At 37.9% G+C, this 23,206-nt stretch overlaps 1 protein-coding gene across 1 annotated transcript; it reads left to right on the top strand.

Annotated features, from left to right (window-relative positions):
- The first annotated feature begins 19,169 nt into the window (after positions 1–19,169).
- On the top strand, positions 19,170–20,108 carry LOC128666183 (olfactory receptor 1020-like). The gene has a single exon (XM_053720641.1). The coding sequence runs from the start codon at positions 19,170–19,172 to the stop codon at positions 20,106–20,108; it is 939 nt and encodes a 312-aa protein (XP_053576616.1).
- Positions 20,109–23,206: the final 3,098 nt, after the last annotated feature.

Below are 23,206 nucleotides of genomic sequence, written 5' to 3'. Positions count from 1 at the left end.
CACGACACAAGTCCTGAATTCTAGCAGTCTTTAAGGATTCTTTAAGGATTGCCTTAAACGACTCTAGAATTCAGGACTTGTGTTCTTGAGATGCATTCAGTCAGAAAGACGTCACTTATTTTTTAAGGGTTTTTAATTACCTCATAACTATTGAGGTTTTTAAATGTGAGCTTATTACCTTTTATGTTTGTTGTGTGTACCTAATAAATTACGGTGTTGCACTATTCTTCTGTTTTGTTTTGCCTTTCATGTAATTTATTCCTGCATCTGTGAACAAAGCTCTATTCTTCATTCAAATTACATACATAGGGGGGCGGAGCCAACAGCCTAGAGGAGCAGTCGCACGATTTTGGAGCTCCGGCTCTAAATGCACAAAAACCACATCATAATAGCAATCAAAATGCAAATTAAGGTTTGAGAAGCTATGGGCTAATTGCCTAACTACAGAACAAAGAGAGGATCGCATCTCCCTGTCAACACAACAACTTAAAAGTGAGTCTGGGAGCTTGAATACAGCCCATAGATAGCGGCCATAACTGTTACCCCTAACCACGTGGTACCTAAAACCGTTTTTTTTTTTACAAAGGGAACCTTTACTATTGTGAGTCGCTTTTTAAAATATTTGAATTGCTGTTTGGAGGTCGCTAACCTCTGTAATCTCACTGCCTGGTGTGGATCAAACTTGAAAAACCTACTCTGCATTTCTAAAGACGGCGGCCATCTTACCACTTTCGTAAACAAGCAGTTACTATGGCCGTTACCTGCCAGTTACTTGTGGAGATCAACAAACTCCTAATCCGCCACCACAATAAGCTAGCTGCCGCTCTTGCTGGAGATGTTGAGTCGGCGGAGTTGTGCGAAATCCAGACAGCAATGTTTTCGAGCCCAGACGAGGTGAACACTGCCTGGAGGGAAGCTTCGGGGGCCCGGCATTCCCCACATGTCACCAGCTTTGCATCAGCTGAGTCCGAGATCTACCGTGAAGCTGAGGAGATCAATACTGAGCCCCCAGTTACCAGTGCGGCCATACAGCACCTCATAACTGAGGATCTTACCCGCATGGATGTCTTGGCTGAGAAAGAAAGTCTGGGATCTCAAGCAAGTCTAAAGGGCCTTGACCCCATTAGCACTAACTGCCACCCTATCACTCATAGTATTTCTCTAATGAGCCTAAGCATACGGACAGCATCACAACAGTTTTCTCTCACAAGGAGACAGTGTTACCTGCTTCACTCCTTCTGGTCACAGAGAGATACAGGGTGTCATGGACGCTTAACAACCTGGGCACAGGGAGGCCTTAAAATGGGCATTGGCTAAGTGGTTAAAAACATAACTGCCTCTTTATCTCTGGACCATTCTATTTTATTTTATATACATGGTTCGGCTTTGTGTTACTATTAGAACTTTGTTGTTCGCCCTTTGAGTTTGTGCTTACATACAGTTGATGTCAAGAGTCACTCCAACTATTTGAACATTATCTTATATCCCCAGAGGACCTGTACCACATATGGACATCTAAATTGCAAATTCTATGATTTAGCTTCCTGGGCAGAAGGAGCAGTTTGTAACGACCTGCAGAAAGGTTATTTTATATGCTGAGTATTTTTGTTTTCCTTTCTCTTTTGTGCCTATAAGCGATGAAGAGGGCAGAACATAGTATATAATAATTTATGTGCAGTGCAGCAGCATTGATCCTAATATTCCTTGTTTAGCTCATCTTGGTGTATAAGTGTTAGGACCAAGGTGGTCCTAGTTCTCAATGTTTAATTTATCTTTGCTGTGTTTCGCTAAAGGGTTTAGTTTTTATACCATGCGAGCTCTGAATACTATAAACTTGATGAAAATGCTTACACATTGTATATTCAGGAAAGGGGCAACTCACTTGCGTTCTCAGTTGAGGTAGACCTACACATGCTAGCACACTAACCTGTTGTTGGGTATAGGGCCCGTATCCAATCAGCAGGGATGTTTAAATGTATTATTGCTATAAAATCTGATTTATGCCCCTATTCCGCACTCTTATGGAAGTAATTTTGTTGCAGCTACACTCTTGCCTTCAACTGTTGAATATGCTGTCTGTATGTAGTTATACTTCCCCTTTCTCAAACACCGCACTATATCCTCAGAATAATTCATATACCCTTTAATCCCTTTAATATGATTCACTCTTCATTAAGTGCTCCGCTAGATTCACTCCCAGTTCTAAATTCAGTAGCGTTATTTAATTTGGCTCCATAATAACAATACCCTGGATTCCTCCATAGTCTAATGCAGCCTTTATTTAGTGACTCAGGCAATTTGCATGTTAATTGTACAGCCCCCCGGGTGATCCCTTTACTCTAGTCGCTCCATGAAACCTACCTGATTTAGTTACCTGCTCACCAGGTTCAAGCTACTATTCCCTCTTTAATTTGCCTCAATGCCTTTTAGTGCAGGCTGGACCTGTACTGCCACTACTAGTCATAATCTCCCTTACCACACTATATGCCAATGTTTTTTGTTTGCTAGACCCCAGTATCTTAGATATAAAGTTAATCTGACAAGAACTAGCTCCTTTCTCATTTAGGTTCCCTCTGGAGCCCAGTACGCCCCCGAAAATTATTTAAATTATTTCTTCTTTTCTCACATAGAATATGGTGTACAGTTCTAAGCTCTGATTGTTTGTTATTCTCTCTTGCACATTTAGATGGTGTTTGCTTTCAAATTTCACTATGGTTGCATTAACATCTCGATAACCCTAAGTCTCAGATATTTGTTTGTCTGCTACACCATCAGAGCAAATGACTACGACTTACACCTTTATCTATTCCACATTTGATAAGCTGACAGATACTGATGTCCCCTGTTCACATAATCAAATATGGTTTGTCCCTATGAGTGCTTACTATACCCCTTTAATATAAATAGTCCCCCCTATCTTATCTTATATTATCTTATATTATTTTGGTACATACCCCTGAAACACTGTTTACCCCAGCCCATATTAAGTGTCTACAAATTATTACCACGAGTAGAGATATACATTTCTGTTACTACATGCTCTTACCAAATATCTTAATAATGTGAAGTCCATCTTAGTATACCTCCTTTATTTTAATGCCCACCTCCACCCCCCCATAATAATACACCTCCTACTTTGGGAGATTTAACTACACGACTTATCTTGTCTATGTCGTACCCTGCTTACCCCTATTTACTTATTTTACCATGTTAGTTCTACCAGTTCTACCACATTATATATTCCACTCGCTTAGTTATATCTGGTATTATACTTATCTATATCATAAATCCCATTAGATCTACCGTAACTATACTCTCTTATCCGACCCTACTTTTCATAACTCATCATTCATAGAAAAATGAGGTTTGATTTACTCATTACTGCTAGCTCTTCATCTTAGATGTCTGTGTACATTTTGCCATGTTAGTGCCACCAGTTCTACCACATTATTTATTCCAGTTGTTAAGTTATATCTGGTATCATACTTATCTATATCATAAATCCCATTAGATCTATCGTAACTATACTCTCTTATCCAACCCTACTTTTCATAATTCACCTTTCATAGAAAAAAGAGGTTTGATTTACTCAATACTGCTTGTTCTTCATCCTAGATGTCTGTGTACATTTAGCATTGTAATGTATTTGACATTTTTCGCAATGATTACTTATGTATACTGTTTTGTAGTCTTATTGTGTGTTTTGCTGTTTTTGGAAACCTCAATAAAAGAAAATGTAAAACAAAAAAAACAAACAAAAAGAAAATACATACATAGATATGCAAGCCAAGCAAGCTGAAATTAATCAGTTTAACCAGACCTGAGCTATCGAGCAGCTTGCAAAGGAACAATATTTTCCTGTCTATAAATCAGTGCAGATTGGAATGCATAGAAATAACTGTTTGCAGAAAAATGCAAGTCTGTGTTGTGTGATTATTTTATTAGGTGTATAATGCTGTTTAGCAAATGTTTTTCTTCATTTAACTTAGTTTAATTATATATTCTGTGTTGTGTGATTATTCTATTAGGTTTATAATGCTGTTTAGTATTTAAAGTCTTCATTTAAAAGCTTTAAAAATAATGTATTAGGTGTTACTGCCAATTTTGAGAGGGGCCTGGAACCTAACTCCCTCACTTCCCATTGACTTACATTATAAACTGGGTTTCAATTTACAACGGTTTTGATTTACAACCATTCCTTCTGGAACTTAACCCCAGCGTAAACTGAGGGCTACCTGTATATATATATATATATATATATATATATATATATATATATATATATATATATGACATTATTTATATGAATATATTTTACATGCAGATCTCTCAAATATCCTGTACTAAAAGAGAGAAGCGCTCAACCTGGGAATGAATAATAGCATAATAGCTTGTTCTATGGCTAGTTACTACCATAAGAGCAGCCTCTTTTTGCTCTACATGTGCCTTTCACAGAGAAAAACTTTCCTGTAGTATATCAGTCTGATCCTGACTAAACAGTGCTGTCCAGTCCCAAAATACAAGGCAATGCCTCTCTGAAAGAAAGAAAAGGCAAAACCCCAGATGTATGTTTGGCCTAGTGTGGGCCTTGTCTGTGAGGTGCAGCCATATCTCTCTAGATGCACTGAACGGATCCACGTCTAGTTCCCCGCATAACCCTTAGGGAGACTTCCCTCAGAGTCATAATTTGCATATACTAAAAGATAGAAGCACTCAACCTGGGAAAAAAAACAATAGCATAATAGCTTGTTCTATGGCTAGTTACCACCCTAGGAGTAGCCTCTTTTTGCTCAAAATCTGCCTTTCAAAGAGAAGAATTATCCTGTAGTATATCGGTCTGGTTCTGACTAAACAGTGCAGTCAAATCCCAAAATACCAGGAAATCACTCTCCGAATGGGAAAAGGCAAAACCCAAAATGTATGTTTTGGCCTAGTGTGGGCCTCATCAGTGAGTTGCAGCCATATCCCTCTGGGCACATTGAGAAACGGGTCAATGCATCACACTAGGGAGACTTTACTCAGGGTCATAATTTGCATATACTAAAAGAGAGAAGCGCACTTTGCAAAAATAGGCTGCTCCTTGGTTGAGCACTTCCCAGGTTGAGCACTTCGCTCTTTTAGTATACTCCCAACCATACTGATTTGAGAGGGACAGTCACTAATTCTGAGCTCTGTCCAGCTGTCCGTGCAGGGTTTTTATGTTATCCCCACCGATTGATCAACCAGACATGCTCACCAACTCTCCAGGCATAACCACTATCCACCCATGACCTCCCACACAAAACTAAAAGGGGCCCCTCAGACTCCTAAGCCCTAAATACCAGCGACAAATGTTGGGAGGTATGTATTCAAGCATTAACACTTTACTTCAGGTCTCCAAAAGAGCTAAAAAATGTTGTCATATTTTGTGTTGGGTTTGAGTGCAATACTTAACTTACACCTTGTAATATGAACCAAACATAAACCTGTTTTCACATCCACTAGCAATACCACGTCATGCAATATAGGTGTGTAATGTGTAAATATGATGAAAAGGTAGCTTTAGACTTAAGTGAGTCTCTGTCAGAATGCCTGGATGGCATTTTGCAGCCATTAGTTTTTTGTCTAAGTCATTACTTGAGGGACACCAGACACCTGTTACAACTATTGGACACAATGACCTGGAAACCTTAGAATTCCTGGCTCACAGTCACCTAGATTACGAGTTTTGAACGCTATAGGCAAAGTAAAGAACGCCACAAAAGTGGCGTTATTTAATTTCCTATAGTGCTGCTATTACAAGTTTAAAAAAACACTTTTTTGTGCGGGCGATATTGAGATTTTAAGCTCCATACCGCTCCCAAAACAATTGCTGTGTTTGACGTGCTTGTGCACGTATTCCCTATAGACATCAATGGGGAGAGCCGGCAAAAAAAAGTCGAACATCTGCGATCGCGGAAACAAAAGCTCTGTAACGCAGCCCAATTTATGTCTATGGGTAAAAAGAAACTACAGTTTAAACCTAACACCCTAACATAAACACCCCTAATCTGCTGCCCCTGACATCGCCAACACCTACTTAATGTTATTAACCCCTAAACTGCCACTCCTGATATCGCTGCCACTATACTAAAGTTATTAACCCCTATTCCGCCGCTCCTGATATCGCCGCCACCTAAATAAAGTTATTAACCCCTAAACCTCTGGCCTCCCACATCACTACCACTAAATAAACCTATTATTCCCTAAACCGCCAGCCCCCCACATCGCAACAACCTAAATTAAACTATTAACCCATAACCCTAACCCGTAACCCTTACCCTAACGTTACCTTAACACCCCCTAACTTTAACATAATTAAACTAGATCTAAATTAGAAACTAAATAAACCTATTAACCCCTAAACCGCCAGCCCCCCACATTGCAATAACCTAAATTAAAATATTAACCCCTAACCCTAAACCTAACCCTAACACCCCCTAACTTTAAAATAATTAAAATAGATCTAAATTAAATTTACAATTATTAACTAAATAATACCTAGTTAAAACTAAATACCTGTAAAATAAAACCTAAGCTATCTACAATATAACTAATAGTTATATTGTAGCTAGCTTAGGTTTTATTTTTATTTCACAGGTAAGTTTGTATTTATTTTAACTAGGTAGACTAGTTTGTAAATAGTTATTAACTATTTACTAACTACCTAGCTAAAATAAATACAAACTTACCTGTGAAATAAAACCTAACGTGCCTTACACTAAAACCTAACATTACAAAAAATAAAAAACCTACCATTACAAAAAAATAAAAAACCTACCATTACAAAAAATAAAAAACCTACCATTACAAAAAATAAAAAAACCTACCATTACAAAAAATAAAAAAACCTACAATTACAAAAAATAAATAAACCTACCATTACAAAAAATAAAAAAACTACCATTACAAAAAATAAAAAAAACTACCATTACAAAAAAGAAACAAAATTATGCAAAAAAATAAAGATTGTTCCTATTCTAATACCCTTAAAAAAACACCTCAAAATAAAAAAGCCTAATCTAGAATAAACTACCAAGGGCCCTTAAAAGGGCCTTTTGGGGGGCCTTTAAAAGGGCCTTTTGTAGGGCAATGCCCTGAGATAAACAGCTCTTTTGCTACAAAAATATACAAACACCCCCTAACACTATACAAACCCCCACCCCCAAACTACCAAGGGCCCTTAAAAGGGCCTTTTGTAGGGCATTGCCATAAGTTAAACAGCTCTTTTGCTACAACAAATTAAACACCCCCTAAAAATATATCTTGCACAAAATAAAAAAAGAAATCATCCAAAATAAAAAAAGAATTACACCTAATCTAGCAGCCCTATCAAAATAAAAAAGTCCCCCAAAATAAAAAAAAAACCCTAGCCTACAATAAACTACCAATTGCCCTTAAAATGTCCTTTTGTGGGGCATTGCCCCAAAGATATCAGCTAATTTACCTGTAAAATAAAATTGGCATTTAGCTCTTTTAGGCCTAGATTTGGAGTTTGGCGGTAGCCGTGAAAACCAGCGTTAGAGGCTCCTAACGCTGGTTTTAGGCTACCGCCGGTATTTGGAGTCATTCAAAAAAGGGTCTAACGCTCACTTTTCAGCCGCGACTTTTCCATACCGCAGATCCCCTTACGTCAATTGCGTATCCTATCTTTTCAATGGGATCTTTCTAACTCCGGTATTTAGAGTCGTGTCTGAAGTGAGCGTTAGAAATCTAACGACAAAACTCCAGCCGCAGAAAAAAGTCAGTAGTTAAGAGCTTTCTGGGCTAACGCCGGTTCATAAAGCTCTTAACTACTGTACTCTAAAGTACACTAACACCCATAAACTACCTATGTACCCCTAAACCGAGGCCCCCCCACATCGCCGACACTCGAATACATTTTTTTAACCCCTAATCTGCCGACCGCCACCTACGTTATCCTTATGTACCCCTAATCTGCTGCCCCTAACACCGCCGACCCCTATATTATATTTATTAACCCCTAACCTGCCCCCCTCAACGTCGCCGCCAGCTACCTACACTTATTAACCCCTAATCTGCCGTCCGCAAAGAGCCGCCACCTACATTATAGCTATGTACCCCTAATCTGCTGCCCCTAACACCGCCGACCCCTATATTATATTTATTAACCCCTAATCTGCCCCCCTCAACGTCGCCTCCACCTGCCTACACTTATTAACCCCTAATCTGCCGAGCGGACCGCACCGCTACTATAATAAAGTTATTAACCCCTAATCCGCCTCAATAACCCTATAATAAATAGTATTAACCCCTAATCTGCCCTCCCTAACATCGCCGACACCTAACTTCAATTATTAACCCCTAATCTGCTGACCAGACCTCACCGCTATTCTAATAAATGTATTAACCCCTAAAGCTAAGTCTAACCCTAACACTAACACCCCCCTAAATTAAATATAATTTTAATCTAACGAAATTAATTAACTCTTCTTAAATAAATTATTCCTATTTAAAGCTAAATAATTACCTGTAAAATAAATCCTAATATAGCTACAATATAAATTATATTTATATTATAGCTATTTTAGGATTAATATTTATTTTACAGGTAACTTTGTATTTATTTTAACCAGGTACAATAGCTATTAAATAGTTAATAACTATTTAATAGTTACCTAGTTAAAATAATTACAAAATTACCAGTAAAATAAATCCTAACCTAAGTTACAATTAAACCTAAAACTACACTATCAATAAATAAATTAAATAAAATACCTATAATTATCTACAATTAAACCTAACACTACACTATCAATAAATAAATTAAATACAATTCCTACAAATAAATACAATGAAATAAACTAACTAAAGTACAAAAAATAAAAAGAACTAAGTTACAAAAAATAAAAAAATATTTACAAACATTAGAAATATATTACAACAATTTTAAACTAATTACACCTACTCTAAGCCCCCTAATAAAATAACAAATTGGATCAGCCAATCGGATTGAACTTGATTCTGATTGGCTGATTCCATCAGCCAATCAGAATATTTCTACCTTAATTCCGATTGGCTGATAGAATCCTATCAGCCAATCGGAATTCGAGGGACGCCATCTTGGATGACGTTATTTAAAGGAACCGTCATTCGTCGTTCAGTCGTCGGCCAGGATGGATGTTCCGCGTCGGAGGTTTTCAGGATGCTGCCGCTCTGCTCCGGATGGATGACGATAGAAGATTCCGCTTGGATGAAGACTTCAATCGGATGGAAGACCTCTTCTGCCCCGCTTGGATGAAGACTTCTACTGGATGGAGGACCTCTTCTTGCTCCGCTTGGATGAAGAATTTGGCTCGGCTGGGTGAAGACGACTCAAGGTAGGGAGATCTTCAGGGGCTTAGTGTTAGGTTTATTTAAGGGGGGTTTGGGTTAGATTAGGGGTATGTGGGTGGTGGGTTGTAATGTTGGGGGGGGGGTATTGTATGTTTTTTTTTACAGGCAAAAGAGCTGAACTTCTTGGGGCATGCCCCGCAAAGGGCCCTGTTCAGGGCTGGTAAGGTAAAAGAGCTTTGAACTTTAGTAATTTAGAATAGGGTAGGGCATTTTTTTATTTTGGGGGGCTTTGTTATTTTATTAGGGGGCTTAGAGTAGGTGTAATTAGTTTAAAATTGTTGTAATATATTTCTAATGTTTGTAAATATTTTTTTATTTTTTGTAACTTAGTTCTTTTTTATTTTTTGTACTTTAGTTAGTTTATTTCATTGTATTTATTTGTAGGAATTGTATTTAATTTATTTATTGATAGTGTAGTGTTAGGTTTAATTGTAGATAATTATAGGTATTTTATTTAATTTATTTATTGATAGTGTAGTGTTAGGTTTAATTGTAACTTAGGTTAGGATTTATTTTACAGGTAAATTTGTAATTATTTTAACTATTTTAGCTATTAAATAGTTCTTAACTATTTAATAGCTATTGTACCTGGTTAAAATAAATACAAAGTTACCTGTAAAATAAAGATTAATCCTAAAATAGCTATAATATCATTATAATTTATATTGTAGCTATATTAGGATTTATTTTACAGGTAAGTATTTAGCTTTAAATAGGAATAATTTATTTAAGAAGAGTTAATTAATTTCGTTAGATTAAAATTATATTTAACTTAGGGGGGTGTTAGTGTTAGGGTTAGACTTAGCTTTAGGGGTTAATACATTTATTAGAATAGCGGTGAGCTCCTGTCGGCAGATTAGGGGTTAATAATTGAAGTTAGGTGTCGGCGATGTTAGGGAGGGCAGATTAGGGGTTAATACTATTTATTATAGGGTTAGTGAGGCGGATTAGGGGTTAATAAGTGTAGGCAGGTGGAGGCGACGTTGTGGGGGGCAGATTAGGGGTTAATAAATATAATATAGGGGTCGGCGGTGTTAGGGGCAGCAGATTAGGGGTACATAGGGATAATGTAAGTAGCTGCGGTTTACGGAGCGGCAGATTAGGGGTTAAAAATAATATACAGGGGTCAGCGATAGCGGGGGCGGCAGAATAGGGGTTAATAAGTGTAAGGTTAGGGGTGTTTAGACTCGGGGTACATGTTAGGGTGTTAGGTGCAGACGTAGGAAGTGTTTCCCCATAGGAAACAATGGGGCTGCGTTAGGAGCTGAACGCGGCTTTTTTGCAGGTGTTAGGTTTTTTTTCAGCTCAAACAGCCCCATTGTTTCCTATGGGGGAATCGTGCACAAGCACGTTTTTGAAGCTGGCCGCTTCCGTAAGCAACTCTGGTATCGAGAGTTGAAGTTGCGTTAAATATGCTCTACGCTCCTTTTTTGGAGCCGAACGCAGCCATTCTGTGGACTCTCAGTAGCAGAGTTATTTTAAAGGTGCGGCCAGAAAAAAGCCAGCGTTAGCTACGCAGGTCGTTACCGACAAAACTCTAAATCTAGCCGTTACATTGCCCAAACCCTAATCTAAAAAAACCCACCCTAAAAAACCTTAAAAAAACACTAACTCCCGACGATCCACTTACAGTTGTTGAAGTAAAAGAGCTGATATCTTTAGGGCAATGCCCCACAAAAGGCCCTTTTAAGGGCCATTGGTAGTTTATTGTAGGTTTTTTTTATATTGTTTTTTTTTTTTTTTTTTTTAAGGGCTATTAGATAAGGTGTAATTCTTTTTTATTTTTGATCATTTGTTTGTTATTTTTTGTAATTTAGTTATTTTTTTGTAATTAGATAGGAATTTTTAATGTGTAGTTTAGTTTTATTTAATTGGTAGTTAGCTTATTTTTAGTTTAATAAATATAATAGTTTAATTGTTAGTTTAAAATTATTATTTTTTGACAGGTAAGTTTTAATTTAATTTAAGATAGGGAAATTGTAATTTTAATATACATTTAGGGGGTCGTTAGGTTTAGGGGTTAATAGTTTATTTTAGTATATTCCATTGTGGGGGCTTTCGGTTTAGGGGTTAAAGGGCCACTAAACCCAAAATCTTTCTTTCATGATTCAGATAGAGAATAGAAATTTAAACAACATTACAATTTACTTCCATTATTTATTTTGCTTCATTTTTTAAATATTCTTATTTGAAGAAAAAGCAATGCACATGGTGAGCAAATCACACGATGCTTCTATGTGCAGCAGTGGAATTTGGATGTAGAGGCGCTGGTCTTTTATCTTTTTATGTTTTGTTTGGCACACTGAAGAAAGAAACTTGGCTTGTGATTTGCAAAAGTTAACACCAAATAATGTGCAGTATACTTACTCCGAAAAATTCAGAGTTCAGCCTCTTCACATAGATTTGTAGCCTGGTTTGCCCATATTTACGATTTAACAGATATCTGTAGACAATGGAGATTACACTGAAAGTGATTTTTACTGCTCTTGAAAAAGACTATTTCAGTCGTTGAAACGCGTAGAGCCAAAATAAGAGCTTTTATCAACATGTTTTAATAAATATTTGTTTGTCATAACAAGTATTTTTCTCTGCTGCCTTTTTGGAAGTATTTTTAAGCTACAAACCACATTTGAGGAACCGGATTCCGAATTATTCGGAGTGAGTATACTGCACTTTATATAACTTGTGAGATACAATCACTTTCAGTGTAATCTCCATTGTCTACAGATATCTGTTAAATCGTAAATATGGGCAAACCAGGCTACAAATCTATGTGAAGAGGCTGAACTCTGAATTTTTTGGAGTAAGTATACTGCACATTATTTGGTGTTAACTTTTGCAAATTACAAGCCAAGTTTCTTTCTTCAGTGTGCCAAACAAAACATAAAAGGAAAAAAGACCAGCGCCTCTACATCCAAATTCCACTAATCTATAAACAGTCCTTTGGGAGAGACTGATAGAAGGCTGCGGTCACTCAAGAGGGGAGTATTTTTGCTGTAATTATTCTAGTCATTCTGTACAGTTTGTTGTTTTAACACCTACCATATCTGTATAGCATCGGAAATTCTTCTATGTGCAGCAACCAAACAGCAGCTAGTGAGCATATCTATATATGCTTTTCATCAAAGAATATCAAGAGAATAAAACAAATTAGATAATATAAGTAAATTAGAAAGATGTTTAAAATTGCATTTTCTTTCTAAATCATAAAAGAAAAAACGTGGGTGGCATGTCCCTTTAATAGTTTATTTTAGTTTATTTCATTGTGGGGGGCTTTCCGTTTAGGGGTTAATAGTTTATTTTAGTTTATTTCATTGGTGAGGGCTTGTGGTTTAGGGGTTAATAGGTTTATTATAGCGGCGGTGTGGGGGGACGGCACATTAGGGGTTAATATTTAATAATAAATGCGGGAGGGCGGCCGTTTAGGGGGGACAGCTGCCAGTACCCAAGATGGCTTCTAATAAGTTAGAGGGGGAGGGTTAGAGAGCTGTTTGGCGGGGGAATCAGGGAGGTTGGGGGCTAAGGGGGGATCCTACACACCAGCATATGTAAATATGCTATAAAAATAAATAAAAAAAACATACCTTTTATTTTACTACTGGCAGACTTTCTGCCAGTACTTAAGATGGCGGGGACAATTGTGGGGTGAGGGAGGGAAGAGAGCTGTTTGGGAGGAATCAGGGGGTGTGATGTGGCAGTTGGGAGGCTGATCTCTACACTAAAGCTAAAACTAACCCTGCAAGCTCCCTACAAGCTACCTAATTAACCCCTTCACTGCTAGCCATAATACACGTGTGATGCGCAGCAGCATTTAGAGACCTTCTAATTACCAAAAACAACGCCAAAGCCATATATGTCTGCTATTTCTGAACAAAGGGGATCCCAGAGAAGCATTTATAACCATTTGTGCCATAATTGCACAAGATGTTTGTAAATCATTTCAGTGAGAAACCTAAAGATTGTGAAAAAATGAACTTTTTTTTAATTTGATCTCATTTGGCGGTGATATGGTGGCATGAAATATACCAAAATGGGCCTAGATCAATACTTTGGGTTGTCTACTACACTATACTAAAGCTAAAATTAACCCTACAAGCTCCCTACATGCACCCTAATTAACCCCATCACTGCTGGGCATAATACATGTGTGGTGCGCAGTGGCATTTAGCGGCCTTCTAATTACCAAAAAGCAATGCCAAAGCCATATATGTCTGCTATTTCTAAACAAAGGGATTCCCAGAGAAGCATTTACATCCATTTGTGCCATAATTGCACAAGTTGTTTGTAAATAATTTCAGTGAGAAACCTAAAGTTTGTGAAAAAATTTGTAAAAAGTAAACAATTTTTTTTTATTTGATCGCATTTGGCGGTGAAATGGTGGCATGGAATATACCAAAATGAGCCTAGATCAATACTTTGGGATGTCTTCTAAAAAATATATATATATACATATCAAGGGATATTCAGGGATTCCTGACAGATATCAGTGTTCCAATGTAACTAGCGCTAATTTTGAAAACAAAAGTGGTTTGGAAATAGTAAAGTGCTACTTGTATTTATTACCCTATAACTTGCAAAAAAAGCAAAGCACATGTAAGCATTGGGTATTTATAAACTCAGGACAAAATTTAGAAACTTTTTAGCATGAGTGTTTTTTGGTGGTTGTAGATGTGTAACAGATTTTGGGGGTCAAAGTTAGAAAAAGTGTGTTTTTTTCCATTTGTTCCTCATATTTTATAATTTTTTAATAGTAAATTATAGGATATGATGAAAATAATAGTATCTTTAGAAAGTCCATTTAATGGCGAGAAAATATAAATAAAAAAAAATATAAGTAAAATAATATGTGTGGGTACAGTAAATGAGTAAGAGGAAAATTACAGCTAAACACAAACACCGCAAAAATGTAAAAATAGCCTTGGTCCCAAACGGACAGAAAATGGAAAGTGCTGTGGTCATTTACGATTTGGCACTAACTAGTAAATCTCTAAATGCATTAGATGTATGAATAAATATATAGCTTTTTCTTTAAGAGTCATTATTTTAGTGGCTGATTGTCAACAATATGTAAATAGACAAGATCAAATTGTTTCCAACAATGAATAAGAGAGCAATATTTTGAAGGTAATATACCCCTTTAACATTACATTATAATTAGGTCTTGTGAGTAGAAAACACCCAATAGCATCACATCTTGTGTTTTAAAAGTGTGTTGGTTTTACTAGAGAACACATCTATAATTAAGGCATTGTCTGCCGAAACATGTCAGATGGGTTCTGCGTTTGTGTATGCCTTTTAATTGACATCTAATAAACTTCTTGCTTTAATCTGAATCAACTATGGAGTAGTGCCGGCTATGTTCCTATTTTGCACGCTAAATAACCACTATTCACCCATGATCTCCCGCACAAAACTAAAAGGGGCCCCTCAGCCCCCTAAGCCATAAAACCCAGCGACAAATGTTAGGAGGCATGCATTCAAGCATTAACACTTTACTTCAGGTCTCCAAAAGAGCTACATTTTTTAGTGCTATTTTGTGCTGGGCTTGAGTGCAATACTTAACTCACCCCTTGTAATATGAACCAAACACTAACCTGTTTTAACATCCACTAGCAATACTACATGTCGGACTAAGGAAAATGCACCCTGCACTTTCGGTTAAACTCCCCATGCAATATAGGTGTGTATTGTGTAAATATTGTTTACGTTACCAGTATGATGTTACCAAAAATCACACAAATGGTAATATAGGAGAAACATTTGTAGCGTGCTCTCAGCTAGATTACGAGTTTTGAGCACTGTAGGGAAATTAACGACCGCCACAAAAGTGGCGTTAATTCACCTCCCTATAGTGTGGCTACTACAAGTTTGTAAAAAGCAGGCTTGTGTTGGCGATATGGTGGCGTTGAACTCCATACAGCACCGAAATAAAAGCGCTGCTTTGACATGCTCGTGCATGATTTCCCCATAGACATCAATGGGGAGAGCCGGCAAAAAAGAAGCCTAACACCTGCGATCGCGGAAACAAAAGCTCCTTAACGCAGCCCCATTGATGTCTATGGGGAAAGAAAAGGTTATTTTTAAACCTAACACCCTAACATAAAAACCATGTCTAAACACCCCTAATCAGCTGCCACTAACATCGCTGCCACCTACATTACAGTTATTAACCCCTAATCTGCCGCCCCTAACATCGCCGCAACCTACATTAGAGTTATTAGACCCTAATCTGCCGCCCCTAACATCGCTGCCACCTACCTAAACTTATTAACCCCTAATCTGCTGCCCCCAATGTCGCCACAACTATACTAAAGTTATTAACCCCTAAACATCTGGCCCACATCACCAACACTACATAACTATATTAACCCCTAAACCTAACCATAACCCTAACATAAACCTAAGCATAAGTCTAACCCTAACACCCCCTAACTTAAATATAATTAAAATAAAGCTAAACAAACCTTACAATTATTACCTAAATAATACCTATTTAAAACTAAATACAAACTTACCTGTAAAAAAAACCTAAGCTAGCTACAAAATAACTAATAGTTATATTGTAGCTATCCTAGGTTTTAATTTTATTTCACTTGTAAGTTTGTATTTATTTTAACTAGGTAGACTAGTTAGTAAATAGTTATTAACTATTTGCTAACTACCTAGTTAAAATAAATACAAATTTAACGAATTACTCCTAATCAAATAGCCCTATCAAAATAAAAAAGCCCCCCCCCCCCAAAATAATAAAACCCTTAGCCTACACTAAACTGCCAAAAGCCCTTAAAAGGGCCTTTTGCAGGGCATTGCCCCAAAGATAACAGCTCTTTTACCTGGCAATAAAAATTAACCAAACCCCACAAATAAAACTCTTTCTAAATAAACCTAAGCTAACCATTGCCCTGAAAAGGGCATTTGGATGGGCATTGCCCTTAAAAGGGCATTTAGATCTTTTGCAGGGCATTGCCCCAAAGATAACAGCTCTTTTACCTGGCAATAAAAATGAACCAAACCCCCCAAATAAAACTCTTTCTAAATAAACCTAAGCTAATCATTGCCCTGAAAAGGGGATTTGGATGGGCATTGAGCTTAAAAGGGCATTTAGATCTTTTACAGTGCCCAAACCCTAAGCTAAAAATAAAACCCAACTAATAAACCCTTAAAAAAACCTAACACTAACCCCCGACAATCCACTTACAGTTTTTTTGAAGACCGGACATCCATCCTCATCCAGCCGGCGAAGTCCTCATCAAAGCAGGCAGAAGTCCTCATCGAAGCCAGCAGAAGTCTTTATCCAGACGACATCATCTATCTTCATCCATCCGGCGTGGAGCGGGTCCATCTTCAAGACATCTGGCGCGGAGTATCCTCTTCTTCTGATCGTCGCTAGAAAATGAAGTTCACTTTAAGTGATGTCATCCAAGATGGCGTTCCTTGCATTCCTATTGGCTGATAGAATTCTATCAGCCAATAGGAATTAAAGGGGAAAAATCATATTGGCTGGTCCAATCAGCCAATAGGATTGAGCTTGCATTCTATTGGTTGATTGGAATAGCCAATAGAATGCAAGCTCAATCCTACTGGCTGATTGGATCAGCCAATAGGATTAAAGCTCAATCCTATTGGCTGATTGGATCAGCCAATAGGAATTTTTCCCCTTTAATTCCTATTGGCTGATATAATTCAGCCAGCCAATCGGAATGTAAGGGACACCATCTTGGATGACGTCACTTAAAGTGAACTTCATTTTCCAGCGACAATCAGAAGTAGAGGATACTCCGTGCCGGATATCTTGAAAATGGACCCGCTCTGCGCCGGAAAGATGAAGATAGAAGATGCCGTCTGGATGAAGACCTCTGCCCGCTTGGATGAAGACTTCTGGCCGCAACGATGAAGACTTCTGCCTGCTTGGATGAAGACTTCTGCCAGCTTCGATGAGGACTTCTGCCTGCTTGGATGAGGACTTCGCCGGCTGGATGAGGATGGATGTCCGGTCTTCGAAAAAACTGTAAGTGGATTGTAGGGGGTTAGTGTTAATTTTTTTTTAAGGGTTTATTGGGTGGGTTTTATTTTTAGCTTAGGGTTTGGGCACCGTAAAATAACTAAATTCCCTTTAAGGGCAATGCCCATCCAAATGCCCTTTTCACGGCAATGGTTAGCTTAGATTTATTTAGATAGAGTTTTATTTGGGGGGTTTGGTTGTGTGGGTGGTGGGTTTTACTGTTGGGGGGGGTGTTTGTAATTTTTTTGCCAGGTAAAAGAGCTGTTATCTTTGGGGCAATGCCAAGCAAAAGGCCCTTTTAAGGGCTATTGGCAGTTTAGTGTAGGCTAGGGGTTTTAATATTTTTTTTTTTGGGGGGGGGTTATTTTGATAGGGCTATTAGTTTAGGAGTAATTATTTTATTTTTTGATAATTTCATTTTTTATTTTGTGTAATTTAGTGTTTTTTTTGTTATTTAGATTATTGTATTTGATTAATTTAAGTTCTTTGATTTGATTGTAATGTTTTATGGTAAGGCAGGTTAGGTTTTATTTTACAGGTAAATTTGTTTTTATTTTAACTAGGTAGTTAGTAAATCATTAATAACGATTTACTAACTAGTCTACCTAGTTAAAATAAATACGAACTTACCTGTGAAATAAAAATAAAACCTAAGATAGCTACAATATAACTATTAGTTATATTGTAGCTCGCTTAGGTTTTTTTTACAGGTAAGTTTGTATTTAGTTTTAAATAGGTATTATTTAGGTAATAATTGTAAGGTTTAGTTAGCTTTATTTTAATTATATTTAAGTTAGGGGGTGTTAGGGTTAGGGTTAGACTTATGCTTAGGGTTACGTTAGGGTTAGGTTTAGGGGTTAATAGTTTAATTTAGTATATTTTGTTGTGGGGGGCTTGCGGTTTAGTGGTTAATAGGTTTATTATAGAGGCGGTGTGGGCGGACGGCAGATTAAGCGTTAATAATATTTAAGTAGTGTTTGCAATGCGGGAGGGCGGTAGTTTAGGAGTTAATAGGTTTATTATTGTGGCGACAATGTCGGGGAGCGGTGGAAGAGGGGTTAATACATTTTAATAGTGGTGGCGAAGTCCGGAGCGACAGATTAGGTGTTAATCATTGTATTTTAGTATTTGCGATGCGGGAGGGCCTCGGTTCAGGGGTTAATGGGTAGTTTATGGGTGTTAGTGTACTTTGTAACACTTTAGTTATGAGTTTTATGCTACAGCTTTGTAATGTAAAACTCATAACTACTGACTTTAAATGGCGGTATGAATCTTGTGGTTATAGAGTGTACCTCTCACATTTTTGCCTCCCAGGCAAATTCGTAATACCGGCGCTATGGAAGTGCGGTACTGACGTTGCGTGACGGCCAAAAAGGTGTGCGGTACACCTATTCTGACAAGACTTGTAATAGCGGCGTTAGGGAAAAAGCAGTGTTATGAAGCATAATGATGCTTTTTCACTTATAACGCCAAACTCGTAATCTAGCTGTCTGTTAGTGCAGGATGTCATGCCATCCACTGCAAATCTGTTTGTTTGCTCTTTAACTGCCAAGCGGTGCCAAATATTGTCAATAGACAGTTTCTGCACGTATGTGGTACATGGGCTGTCATTGTTTCTAACAGGGTCCACTGTTTACGCTGAAGTACATATAACAATATAAACAAGCAATCTATAAAGGAAAAAAAAATAGTAATTCATTTTCAGGAGGTAAGTCATTTAGTAAGAGAAACTTTCAGACTCATATTGTTTACTTTAATACATTTTTCTTATTTTATTTCAGTGAAGGACACCATGAATTTGATTAATAAAACTGGAACAGGTCCTTTTCTTTTAACTGGACTTTCTAGTGATCCAAAGGTTAAGACTATCCTTTTTGTGCTTTTCTCTTTTATCTACACTACTACACTAACAGGTAATTCTTTGCTTATTGTGCTAATAAGGATTACTCGTGAATTGCACACTCCAATGTACATGTTCATATGCAACCTATCTATATTGGATGTAACCTTTACTTCAGTAACTGTCCCTAAAATGTTGGTTGGGCTTTTGTTGGAACGTTGCTATATTTCCTATAATGGATGTTTTACTCAAATATTCTTTTTCCACTTTCTTGGAGGTTCGGAATGTTTGCTGTTAAGCATTATGGGTTATGACCGTTACGTGGCTATATGTCACCCGTTGCGTTATCCGCAGATAATGAGCCGGAAAATCTGCATTAAGTTAGCCTTAAGCTGCTTGTTCATAGGCTCCCTCTGTTCATTTGTTCACACTATGCTCACAGCAAGCTTGTCTTTTTGTGGTTCAAGAGAGGTTAACCACTTTTTCTGTGATATACCTCCACTACTAAAATTGTCCTGCACGGACACAAGTATTAACATGATTGTTATATTGGTTTTGGGTGGGCTTGCAGCTGGTGCCTCATTTATATTAACACTAATCTCTTATATTTACATAATTTCTGCTATTTTGCAAATCCGTTCATCTAAAGGAAGGAAAAAAGCTTTTTCAACTTGTGCATCTCATCTTACCGTAGTTGCTATTTTCTTTGGGACAATCATTTTCATGTATCTTAGACCCAAAACCAGCTACTCATTTGAAAATGATAAAAAGTTTACTGTTTTCTACAATGTGATAACACCAATGTTAAACCCTCTTATTTACAGCCTTAGGAACAAAGATGTTAAAAGTGCTATTACACAACTGTGTAAGAAAAAAACACAACATTTATAATTGTTAAAAATATGTATTTATTTACTGAAGACAAAGCTGCTGACTATATATTCCCATGAACTGTATAACTCAGAAATTATATTGAAAGAAAGAAAATGATTTCTGTCTTTTCTTGTGTATTTTGGACTGTATATCAAGAAATACATATTGTGGAAGTAATTTTATTTAAAATGATGGTAAATCCGAGCATTTAACAAATGCTAGTATTTATCATCACTAAAAATAATAATAGAAAAAGGGTGCTAAACGTAACCTATCTGTGCCTGTAAAGTCAGAGCCTCCAGCAGCCCACGGCACAGCACACTTCTGCTGATGAGGTGATGATTCCACCTCTAAACCATGCTAGCATACAGAATACTGTCAGATAGTAGCTATTGGTTTAGAGGTGGAAACATCACCTCAAAGAAGAAGAGCGATGTGCCGGGGGCGGCCATAGGCTCAGACTTTAGAGCTGCCGTAATACAGACAGGGTGAGTTTAGCACCTTTTTTTAATTAAATGATCACATAAACTCAACATTATTTTAAGTGTTGGTAAATACTAGCATTTGTATAACTCTTGGATTTACCATCACTTTAATTATGTTCTGGGCAACAGGGGTAGCTTCTGAGTAGAAGGTTTTGTTACCTGTAAACTTTTCTATATTAAGGTTCCTCATATAGAATTCTATTTAAAATATTTATTTTTTAAATTTAATTTATATGGTTTAAATTGTGTAATTGTATGTCACTTGAGAAAAAACAAAATTTATGCTTACCTGATACATTTCTTTCTTTCCGGATATTGTGAGTCCATGGCTTGAGTAATTACTGTTGTGAATATCACTCCTGGCCAGCAGGAGGAGGCAAAGAGCACCACAGTTAAACTGTTAAGTATCACTCCCTTACCCACAACCCGAGGCAAAGAGCACCACAGTTAAACTGTTAAGTATCACTCCCTTACCCACAACCCCCAGTCATTCGACTGAAGCGAAATGGAGAAAAAGGAGTAACACAAGGTGAAGAGGTGCCTGAGGTTATAGTCAAAAGAACAACTGTTTTAAAATAAAGGGTGGGGCCAAGGACTCACCATATTTGGAAAGAAAGCAATTTATCAGGTAAGCATTTCTTTTGTTTTTCTTTCCTAAGACATGGTGAGTCCACGGCTTGAGTAATTACTGTGGGGAAAAAATACCCAAGCTAGAGGACTCGGATAAATAAGGAGGGGTGAGACAGGCAGTCCTAAACAGAAGGCACCACCGCTTAAAGAACCTTTCTCCCAAAAGAAGCCTCAGCCGAGGAAAAAGTAGCAAATTTGTTCCACTTCATTTTTGAAAGCCACAGAAGAGGAAACAGCTCTTGTGGAATAAACCATAATTCTCTCAGGAGGCTGCTGTCCAGCAGTCTCATAAGCCAAACGAATTATACTTTGTAACCAAAAAGAAAGAGTAGTAGCAGTAGCTTTCTGGCCTTTACGTTTCCCAGAGAAACAGACAAAGAAGGCAGAGGACTGGCGAAAAATCTTAGTCACCTGTAAGTAGAATTTAAAAGCATGTACAACATCCAAATTGTGTAACACACGTTCTTTGGAAGAAGAAGGATTAGGACACAGAGAGGGAACAACAATTTCCTGATTGATATTTCTATTAGAAACAACCTTAGGAAGAAAACCTAACTTAGTATGATGAACCACCTTATCGGCATGAAAATTAAGATAAGGGGAATCACACTGCAGAGCTTAGAGTTCCGAGACTCTTCGAGCAGAAGAGATAGCAACAAGAAACAAAACCTTCCAAGATAACAACTTAATGTCTATGGAATGCAACGGCTCAAACAGAGTCAGCTGGAAAACATTAAGAACAAGGTTAAGGCTCCAAGGAGGAGCAACAGACTTAGACAGGCCTGATTTTGACCAAGGCCTGACAAAAAGATTGCACATCTGGCACATCCGCCAGATGTTTATGTAGTAAAACTGATAAAGCAGAAATCTGAACCTTCAGGCTACTGACAATCCCTTCTCCAGGCCTTCCTGAAGAAAAGATAAAATTCTAGGAATTCTAATTCTACTCCAATAGTAGCCCTTGGATTCATACCAATAAAGATATTTACGCCATATCTTATGGTAAATCTTTCTAGTAACAGGCTTGCGAGCCTGAATCATGGTCTCAATGACCGACTCAGAAAAACCACGCTTAGACAGAATTAAGCGTTCAATCTCCAAGCAATCAGCTTAAGAGAAACGAGATTTGGATGAAGGAAGGGACCCTGAATAAGGAGGTCCTTCTTCAGAGGTATTCTCCAAGGTGGGAGAGATGATATCTCCACTAGGTCTGCAAACCAGATCCTGCAAGGCCACGCAGGGTCTATTAGAATCACCGACACCCTCTCCTTTTTGATACAAGCAATGATTCGTGGAGGGAGAGCAGACGGAGGTAACAGGTATGCCCAGGGGAGAACTTCCAGGGTCGCAAAAGTTGCAGGTGTGACCGGGCCCTGAAGGTCCGCCACTGGGAGGGCCCCAACAGGTTCGACTGGAACTTGGACTTCCCCACTCTGTTGTGGAAGAACCGGACATGAGAATTATTATTATTATTCTTTATTTATAAAGCGCCGACAGATTCTGCAGTGCTGCCCATGGGTACAATGATAACAGTACAGTGGAGAAACAATACGATAAGACACAACATTTTACAGACAAATACAGGGGGAATTGAGGGCCCTATTCCCATGGGAACTTACAATCTAAATGGGTAGGAGGATTGGAAACAGGAGGTGGGGACTGCAGAGGTGAGAATGATATTAGTGAGGAGATAGAGGGCAACTGTTAGTTAAGTGAAGTTAGTTTCTTGATAAGTTGGATGATAAGCTTCCCTGAACAGAAAGGTCTTTAGGGGACGTTTAAAGGAGGAGAGGTTAGGGGCAAGTCTGACATCTCAAGGAAGTGCGTTCCAGAGGGTTGGTGCCGCACGAGAGAAGTCCTGTAGCCTAGAATGAGAGGAGGTGATGGTAGAGGATGCAAGAAGCAGGTTGTTGTTGGATCTTAGGGGATGGGCAGGAGTATATTTGTTGATGAGTGAGGACAGGTAGGGTGGGGCAGCATTGGTGAGGGCTTTGTAGGTCA

The sequence above is a fragment of the Bombina bombina genome, chromosome 1 (genome assembly GCF_027579735.1).
Source record: "Bombina bombina isolate aBomBom1 chromosome 1, aBomBom1.pri, whole genome shotgun sequence".
NCBI classification, from domain to species: domain Eukaryota; kingdom Metazoa; phylum Chordata; class Amphibia; order Anura; family Bombinatoridae; genus Bombina; species Bombina bombina.
The sequence above is the reverse complement of the archived record's forward strand: the minus strand, read 5'-3'. Positions and strand labels throughout refer to the sequence as shown.

What these genes read in the sequence shown, in the direction of transcription:
- LOC128666183 (XM_053720641.1), top strand. Translation starts at nt 19,170, where the DNA reads ATGAATTTGATTAATAAAACTGGAACAGGTCCTTTTCTTTTAACTGGA.